We start from the raw sequence: 10,123 nt of genomic DNA on the forward strand, positions 1-10,123 counted from the left end.
TCCTGGCAGTGCTAAGGCTGTGGATTAGAGGGGTTTGTAGCTTTGGCTTTGAACATGTGTCAAACATGATATGTGTGGAGCCGTAACACCCAGGGAGACCCCAGCTGCTGGAAGGACACGGCAGCATGTCCTTGCCCTGGCACAACTGGACAGGCACAACCACCCATGTTCCCCCACAGCTGCTCCCTCCCCACACCCCTCCTTCCCTCGCTGAAATCCCTGCGTTACGCACTCATACAGCACATGCCTCACCATTTCCATCTGACAGTAAGGATTTCAGTAGCGTTTCTTGCTCTGTTTCCTATTTTAAAGCAAGCAGCTATCCGTCCTTCCCTTTATCTCCTAACTCTTCCCTAATAAATATGATCACTTCATCCTGTGCGACCTGAAAACCCATTTCCGAAATGCCCCCGGCAACTAATACAGTAAAACAAGCCTATAAATATAAATAATTATGATAAAAAGGCATAAAATGCCAGACTTGGGTCAAACATACTCACGGAATGACATTAGCAACAAATAACTACGCAGTGTTTGAATGTAGATGGAAAAAGCTGAATACAGAGTAGCTACTTCATTGCCCATAACTGTCAGACTCCTAATTCGGACAGGCCATATTTTACTGATAGCAGAGCAAACAGGGTCATAATCTATCCCTACCTTTCCTGCTTTGTAAAATATCCCATCCATCCCCAGGGAAGCAGGGGTGTTAAAAACAGTGGTGTGAATGTGAGGTGAAAGTATAAGACAGAAAGCACAGTCCCAGGCTGCATTTCCCACGTGTTTCTCTCACATCATATGCTAAGTTCAATTTTCCAAAAGCTTTGTTTTATTTTTAAAGGTAACATCTTTATTATTATTATTATTATATTTATTAGTTGTTATTATTATTATTATGCAGAGATGAGATTTTTTTCCCCCTTTGATCACAGAGCAAACAGTTTGCTTTTGAAAATGTTAATGGAGTCCTGATTTAAAACATTTTTTCTTCACTTTTTTTTTTGTTGTTGTTGTTGTTGTTTGTTGTTGTTTTTGTTTTTTAAAACGTTGCAACAGGCAGGATCTGGGATTCGATTTTCTCGTCCTACACAAAGAAAGATTCTGGAGTTCGCACTCCTAGCCTCTACCGGTAGGTCCTGCCTTGCTCAGTCGTCATCGTCTCAGTGTGGTTTCGCCAGGTGGGGTGGGTAGGTGGGTGGGAGGGGAGGAGTTGGAAGAAGGGAGGGAATTTGTCAGCTATGTCGAGTCTTGGTTAACAACTTTGCCTCCATTCATGGTTGGTGTCCCTGAACTTTTTCTTGAGCGTCCTTGTTTTTCTCCAATTTCATGCAGCGATGGCTCTCTGTACATGCACACTGCAAACAGAAAAGACATCCATTAACAGCACTGAAGTCACAGGCATTCGTGACCATAATGAATTATTTCTTTGTATATGAGGCTGAAATTCCAGCCCAAGACAAACACACACAGAAACCTCAGTGACCCAGCCATAAATCCTGTTACCCAGCAGGATCTGTTACCTGCCCTTGCTGCTGCTCCTGCTTCTGTCTCAGGATTCTTCCAAAGGCACAGAGAGAAACAGGGGATTGCTCACAGATAAATCTTTCTAGGTTTTCTGTGCTTTATGATTTTTTCATGTTGTATTCATATATATAAAATAAACATTCCAATTCATAGAACCATGTATTGCATAGAGATGCTGATCATTATCTAACAACAGGTCCAAGAATTACCTGGTTCCCAACTCTCAATCTCCAAAAAAAAACCCTTGAGAGACTTGAAACAAAACTACATGTGCATCTGAGCCATCCAAGCCTTCTGGGTGTTGAGCTCTGGATACGGAATTGGTGACTCAAGCCCATTTGGCTCCATCAGCCAAGAGCTGAGATCTGCTCTCAGCACTTCTTATTTTTTCCTCTGTAAATCAGACAGCCAGACAAGGCCAAGGCCATGAGGGGACACACAGGGATGAGTTCAGTGACAGCAAGCCAGGAGCCATCCCCGCTTTGCGTGGTCATGTGGCAGCACCTAAGAACAGGGTGGATGGAGAGAACCTTCCCTCCAGACCCTGGCTAAGCAGTGTGTGTCCTGTAAAAATGTACTTGCTGGAACCTAGACAGGCAGAGAAGGCAACGTCTGCCCAAGGCATGGCTCATGCCCATGTCCCCATGTGCAGCACAAAGCATTTATCCAACTCACCATGTGGACTAAGTCCTCATGGCTGTCCTTGTGCCATGTGAGGTGTGCCAGAGCAGGGGCATGGGCTGAGCAGCTCAATGCCTCACACCAATGGGGAGCATCTCTGATGAGCTCACTGCAAATGTGGCAGGGTGTAGATGTGATTGAAATAGTGAGGCATCTCAAGGGCAGGCACACTGGAGTTGAGAACACAGGGTAAGTTCAGACTGCCAATGTCATGTCTGGATCTTTACAAAAATTAGAATGGAAAGAAATGACTGTGCATTGCTTCATTTTGTAAAGCTGTCACATCACAAACAATGGCACAGAGCTCCAACACAGGATAGAGTCCATCAGGGTTTGGTTCTGGGTAATCAACCAGAACAAAACTTCAAAAATTATCTGAAGTAATGAAAAAAAAGACCCTATCTATGAAAAGGCGATGTAAGCACTTGTATTTATAACCTCCCTTGATTTGCAAATAAATCCCAGCAATTAGAGGCAGACTGCAAATGACATTATTGCTCTGCATTTTTACTCCTGACTAGATAAACAGTTATAGCAGGGTGCAACAATATAGGACAGAGATAAAGTGCAGTCAACTGTGTATTAATAGGAAAGATATTGAATTGAATATACGAGCAGTGAAAAAATATTACTTTTCCCGTAGAGTATTTTTCATGCAAGGCTTTCAAAGCAGTTTAAACACAGACACACACTGGGCCTTCCAGCATGGCTCAAGGAAGGTACTGCTCTGCCAACTCTTATTGCTACTGGAGATATTTTTGATGAAAATTAGAAAAAAGAGAAAATGAAGGACTTGTCCCATGGGCCTGGGCCAAGATGAGCAATGCCAGGACTGCCCATCATGCCCAGACTATTGATGCTGTCCACGTGCTGCAAGGACAGTGTGTAGCATGGCAGCAACAGACAGAAAAGGGCGCTCTCACTCCCTGTCAGCTGCTGAGCTGCCCCTCACACCATGGAGAGTGTCACTCAACAACATGGTGATGGTGGCAACGTATCTAATAAAATCTTAAAGAAAGTATGAAACGTTTAACAACTGAGGAACACCTGTGCCCTTGCGATTTCTTACCCTGAGTTGCAGAGCCTTTGATAAGCACTGAGGATGTACATCACTTCTGTTACTGACCTTATTCTCTGATGTGATGTTTGCCCAGCAGAATTAGGTGTTTGTGGCAGTGTTGCCTCAGTGCCCCAACATTCCATACACAAAGTTCTGCCCCAAGTGTACTGTTGCCTTCATCTTGACCTCCTTGGTCCCAAGTCGGAGGTGGAACCTCCATAAGTTCTTCCCCCAGGCAGCTACATGTACCAAGCTCATCTCACCCACACCCATGCCCAACATCCCATCGGGCTGGGCCACAAGGGCTGAGCACAAGCAAAGACTGCAGCAGTAGCACCATGGCATGTTGCCTTTCCTCAACTCCCTGGCCTGACCATGGCCTTTGGGCAAAAACACTGAGCTGCTAACAAGGCCCACAGAGTAATGAATATAAACCATGTTACGGAAGTAAACAACATTTGCAGCTACCAAAAGAAGGAAACCCTGTATGTAGCAAGCAAATAGGGCAGGAATTATAAGTTTATCTTCCAGTCTAGTGCATGATACAAGTACTGATGTGGGGCATGGTTGGAGGCTGCTTACACTCAGCTTTTCAGACAGAGCTGTCAAAGCCTCTGTACCAGACCGGCTGTGCCAACAGCCCATGCCAGAAAATCTGTAGCAGCATAACACAAGCATATTTTCAGTATTTAGATACACCTACAGTATCAGTGTATGCAGTACTTACATGGCATCCTGCACAAGAGAGTGCCTGGATATTCTCCTACACAAGAGGCTTGTGCACGTGTGCTGAGCTATGGCCTTTGTTCAGCAGTGGCTGCAAATCCACATGCACTGCGACACATGGGTGTGTGTGCACATGGATACATGGATGTGTGTGAACATGGACACATGGGGGGGGTTTAAGGACAGTCCAACGTGTTGTGCAACACAAGTTCTTGGACTGCAGCTTGTTACTCTCTGTACTGAGGAAGCCTGAGCGTGACTCATGCACAGAGATGTTAGTCATGGACCAGGGAGGGGGGTGTTTGCAAATGGACTGTTGTGAGTGCCCAGATCTTCCCAGCTTTGAAGTTCATCTTTGTGGTTCAGGACTGGCAGCACTCACTGGCAGGTCTCTTTGGTGTTTATGTGCGTGTGAAGGCACACTGTCCTGTCACCTGCACTGAGGTTAAACTAGCAGCAGTGCGACAGTCAGCATGCCCAGATGCCTGGGAGGTCTGCTGGTGCACAGAGCACAAGGAGCTTTGGAAGGATGAGCAATTCTGCCAGAACAAGAGTTCCTCACTGCTTTGCCTTGCTTCTCCCACCCACCCACACCCACACACCAAGCCAAATACAGCCCTAATGTCTGGAAACCAAGCTAATGCTTTGGAGCTTCAATCAGATAATCAGCTCCTATGCCCTAGATTCCAATCAACACATCCATATTCATGCTTTAATTGGAAAGTGCTGCTAGCTTGATCTGCTGAAGAGCTGCAGGCATTAATGGAAGGGGGTGAACGGCAGTGCCGTTCATGAGCTGTGCCCATGTCTGGTTCTTGTGGCTTTCGATTCCCTGCTCCCTTGCTAACCAGCAGTGCCTGCTATTCACAGGCACATGGAAAAAATTTTCACAAAAAATGACTCACAAATTGGGAAGGAGACTAGGGGTAAAAGTGAGGAGGAAGGGCATGACAGGGACCATTTTTTCTGAAGGCAAATGGAGGGAGCTTCCTGTCACCCACAAACAGCTCAATCTCTTGCTTACATGCTGGCACAGGATCCCAGTCTCATTTCTACTTTCCAGGCATGGCACTGGCACATCACCTACATGATGACATTGAAATCATCCAGGGACTGCCTGAATTTAGGAATCAATATTTTGTGTCCTGACCCTAGTATTTCTAACTTGGCATCACTGCAAGTTGAGGAGATTCAGAGGATGCAATAGATTCCATTTCCTTTTTCTAGAATATGTCAAAAAGCTTATTAAGCACCTTAGAAATATCCCATCCATCCATCTTCACTCCTGGCTTTCCCTGCCCTATACTCTCACAAGTTAGGAGGAACCAAGATTTTTCTAAGCTGCCATTCAGCAGGTGGGCAGCTCGCCAGCCCTGCAGGATCACCACACACTGATGGAACCTGGTTGGGGTCTGGGCAGGGCTGGGCCCACATCCTCTGGCAGGCAGCCCGGAGACAGGCTCTTCCCCTTGACAGATGCCACAGCTCCGGGTGTTGGTACCTGCAGGAGCGGCTGCATTAGCTAATGCTTCAATGGAGAGAATTAATTGTCTGAGCAGCAGCAGTCAGGGGCAGGAGGGAGTAAGTGATTAGGCACCCTCGTTTTCTGTCTCTAATTACTGTGTTCTAAACCCAGTCCTAGCTGATGCATTTCAGAGGCATTTGAACTCGCATCTATCCGGTGGTAAAATGTGAAAGATGCTGCCAGGTGGAATCACACTTTGTTCAGATAATAAAGGTAGCACATGATGACAAAAAGCCAGCCAAAATCATGGTCAAAATACATCACATTTGCCATCTAATAAGATCGCTGGGAGTCTGACAGATGAACAAGTGAGTTAGTGTGGGATAGAAAACATACCAAAGCCTGCTCACTTGAAAGACAGACCCAAGAGAGGAGCTGTGTTAGCAAGACGGATAAAGTGGATGCCCCACCTCTGGAAGTGTTCAATGCCAGGCTGGATGGGGCCCTGAGCAACCTGATCAAGTGGGTGGCATCTCTGCTCATGGCAGGGGTGTTGAACCAAATGATGTTTAAGGTCCCTTCCAACCCAAGCCTTTCTACAACTCTATGTTTTGTGGATTAAGCTGATACCTTTGAAGCATTTTCACTAGGGCTATCACATCTACTCAACAGCCTTGTACTTCTTTGCAACATCTGAGGACTCTACGTTAAGAAAACTTGGATGTTGCATCCCTGAGGAATCACACCAGGAAGATCTGGCTGCTTGGATTGTCAGTGATAATAAATGGATCCAGACTAGCCATTAACAGGTCACCTTCATATTTGAGAGGTGTTCACATCATGAGGGCTGAAGCACCATAAATCTGGAGTTAGGGGCTGCTCTGCTGACTTAGAGGGAGGAAGAGATTTTCTGCTTTTTGTGGCCAGATTTGCCACCAAAAATGCTTTCTAGCTTCAGCCAGGCGAAAGAGGAAATGTAGCGCTTGTGGGAGAGCAATATGGAAATTTTGTCCTCAAGAAGGAAATATAAGTGACAGAGCACATCCACAATAAGAATCTGACAATACTCTCACTTAAGTGACTGGAAACATCTCCCATTGTTTGAGATGGTTTAGGATATTTAGAAGAACAAGAAGCACTGTTGATGGTAGGGTTTGTCCAGCACTAATTGCTGAAATTGCTCTAAAACACTGCTTGTGTTCAAGTGACAATTATACTCAAGCTCCTTTCTTGTGCAGTCTAGTTCAATGTGTATGTCTACACTTTAGGGCTCATTTAGCTTGAAAGATCAGTGATCAGAAATAAAAATATCAAAAGAAATGTGTTGCGTATGTGTGTTTTTAAGCAAAACTGGCAGCACACAGTACATCAACTGCTGCCTACCAGGCTGTTTTCCTTGGCTTTGCCTGTGCACAGATGGGAGAGGAACTTAACGTCTCCCCTGTTATTACTTAGTAAGTTTTTTGTGCTTTCATATTGATTAAGCTTAATCCTATTTCAAAAAACAAACAAATCCTACCAACCAAAACCCAAAACTTTTCCAGTTGGTATCTGTTGACTTTCGTACAGAATACCTACAGCATCCTGGAAATCTACAGGAGTGAAAACATTCTGTGGGTTTAGCACAGCAGAAAAGCTGTAGCTGCTGAAAGCCACAGATAACATACATCCATATAGAGATACTACTGTGTATATATGCACATGCACACACATGTAGTACTCAGATATTACCTATGAGGATATTTCCTCTTTATGTATTAGTTTTCTGCCCATTTGCAATTTCAACAAGACTTCTGATTTCAGAAAGCAGGACGAAACAACAGGAATCAAAAGAGCTCGGGGAGCAATCTGGGCTTTTCGTGTTTCCTTTCCCTGCAAACACTCTCTTCGCCAAACTGCTGCACAATTTTTCTGTTCATCACAAACAACTGGGAAGTTTTATCTCAACAATAACTGCCACTGAAATGGTGGGTGAAGTGATTCCTAGCAATGTATGTGACACCTCTCCTTCCCAGGGAAGCAGATTCCTCCTTGCCTACATTCCTGTGTCAGCCATCATGTGATAGGGCTAATGCTGGTGGCAGTACCGGATTGAGAAAGAGGAAACCTGGGGGTGTTTCTGTGGCTGGAAGCTGCAAAGTTCCTGTGGATGGAAGCTGCTGCCTGAATAAGTAGCAAAGCTCACATGCTGGGGCACGCCACAGCATTCTGCAGAAGGGACATGCAAACAGAGCAAGAGAGTGCTTTGAATATTTTCTTAGAGTCATGACAAAGAAAGAAGCTGTTAAAACAGGGTAGGAATTGCCCCTTTCCTGTAACATCTCTTCTTGCAAGCTCTGCTCGCGGGGACTTTGATGGATGCAGCAAAGAGAAGTCACGTGGAGATGAGCACATTTTACTCCAACCCTCCCTGCAAGCCTCTGCTACCTACAATGAATCTTGGGCTTGGGAACAGAGTCCTCCGTCTGGAGTCACAGTCCCAGACAGTTGAATGCTTTGGGAAGCTGACACGTGCCTTGGCTTGGGAGACTGCCAGCTCTTTGATGCAGCAGCGCTCACAGAGGCTGACTGCAAAGCATGTGGAGGAGGGAAGGAGTGGAGGAGCCCTTAATTTGGCTGCCAACTTCTAAAGCACTCACTCGCTCGGGAGGTTATGTGACAGCTGTGATTGAAGCAAGTGTGGGAGGATGCAACTGCGGGAAAGGGAAGCTCTCGGGCTGGGATGGGTTTTTCAAAATGAAAGCCAGAGCAGCATTTGCTGCAATGAGATCTCTGCTGGGGGTCAGGCACCTCTATTAAGACAAGGCTTTCCATGAGGAGAGCCGCAGGAATGGCCTAGTTTAATGCATGCAGAAGACAACTATTGAGCCGTTCGGCAGACACCATGCATGCTGTATTAAAAAAGAAGCCTGGATTCAAAAGGAACTCACTGATCAGTGCCAACACCCAGCCAGGCAGCAAAGAAATACCAGAAGGAGTTGAAAACGCAGCTGTGAAAGCTGGCACTTGCAAAAGACTGTTCTCCCAGCCAAGGTAAAAGAGAAGCTGATGACTGACTCCATGCCTGAAGCAGGTCCTGTTCCTTAGCACAACTCAATGAGGGCTAAGGGCACTAATCCCACTAATGCCTCAGAAAAGCTGTTGAAAACAAGCACAGGACAAGCAGGTCCAGGCTGTTCTCTGCCCTTTCAACACATCCATTTCCCGTGCAAAGGCCACAGATACTCTGGGAATGCTGCAATGAATTTCTCTCATTGTGCTTTGCTTCAGTAGTCCAACATGTTTTCAACCTGCCCTCCTGAACTGGCCTTTCACTCACACTTGCTTGCCCCTGCGCCTGAGCTGGGAAGCTTTTAAAACAGATATTACTGTGTGGAGTTGGCTGCGGCCTCCACCACTTGTGAATGGTACCTGTTAGGAGAACATCAGTTCATCCCTTCTGCCACAGCCAACATGGGGATAGCGAGAGGGAGCACAGAGCCATGCAGCCAAGGCCAGCTCTGAACTGCTGTGTCCCTGAGGTGGCAATTGGCAGGTCTGAGATGGGGTCAGAAAGGCATACCTAGTTTCAGGATCAAGAAGTAGTGCTTTTCCCAAGCAGCAGAAAAAGAGTTGTTTCCAGAGTCAAGTTAGTATCTGTGAAGTATTGGGGTCATCACAGTACATCTCTCCATTTATCAGGGGCCAGCCCACAAAAAGCAAAATGCCCTGGCAGGAGCCTGAAGCACACTTCAGCAGTGTACAGGCATCAGCAGGAGGGCAGAACTTCAGCTCCATGACTTTCACTGAAGTCTCACTGCAATGAAGACATATGGCGTGACAGCATCCCATCTAACTTTGGACAAGTATGATAAGGTTTCTCTACCCCTGGTGATTAACTAGGATGTCTTTACATGTGAGAAAAAAACAGATTTAAGTAATCTCAGGGTAGACATACAAAGTACATCCACAGCTGTGCTGGTAGGATGCATTTTTCTTCTGTTACTATAAACAGAGTGCCAAAGTCTAAAATCAGGTGGGATAAATCTGGTCTCTACTGACTCTACATGAGACTGGAAACCTACTGAAATACGCTAGCAAAATCCTCACAGAGAACCCAACATTATGATCAGCTTCCATTTGAACTGCTGGCTGCTCAATGGCTGATTTTCTTTTCCAGTAATTTCTGATATTGCCAGGCTTTTAAATTCACCCTTTAGCATCCCAAAGCTAAGAAACCCCTTTGGGACAATGTGCAAAGTTTATTATATGGGAAAGAAAACAGATTAAATGCTAACAGTGAAGCCCAGCACATATCTGAAGTGTTATACATATTCTCCTTGCTTTCTGGTCTTGCAGCCCAACACCCCCATACAGGAAACCAAGAATATGAAGTTGCAAACTCCCCCTTCCCATACCCCACTGATGGAGAGAGTGGGCTGATTCCATACCTTCAATAGGTTTGGGTACAAAATGTGATGAGGGTTTGGTTTTTTTCACTCGGTTTCCCTTCATAATTTGACCTTCTTTATTGAGTCCCAGGAACCACGCTCGTCCGGATTCTTGCTGCCGGTACAGCGTGGAAGAATAAATAACGTAGTAGTTTTCAAAGACAGATTCTTTAAATTTGCACTCTGGTGTGAAAACATCCTGCAGAGAGAGAGAGAGAGAGAGAGAGAGAGAGAGAG

General features: G+C 45.6%; 1 protein-coding gene across 4 annotated transcripts in view; it reads right to left on the reverse strand.

The window, feature by feature from the left end:
* Positions 1 to 1,032: 1,032 nt before the first annotated feature.
* The window catches only part of FGF12 (fibroblast growth factor 12), a 120,854-nt gene continuing 111,763 nt past the window's right edge, over positions 1,033 to 10,123 (reverse strand). For all 4 annotated transcript variants that reach the window (XM_018075024.2, XM_018075025.2, XM_029960803.1 and 1 more), the window contains exons 4-5: positions 9,887 to 10,085; positions 1,033 to 1,355 (exon numbers count right to left, since the gene is read on the reverse strand). In XM_018075024.2, the coding sequence (XP_017930513.2) occupies positions 1,237 to 1,355; positions 9,887 to 10,085 (318 nt within the window). In that variant the 3' untranslated portion in view covers positions 1,033 to 1,236. The remainder of the gene's footprint in view (positions 1,356 to 9,886; positions 10,086 to 10,123) is intronic.

This window comes from Manacus vitellinus, unplaced genomic scaffold (assembly GCF_001715985.3).
Source record: "Manacus vitellinus isolate BGI_N305 unplaced genomic scaffold, ASM171598v3 scaffold_29_pilon, whole genome shotgun sequence".
NCBI lineage: Eukaryota > Metazoa > Chordata > Aves > Passeriformes > Pipridae > Manacus > Manacus vitellinus.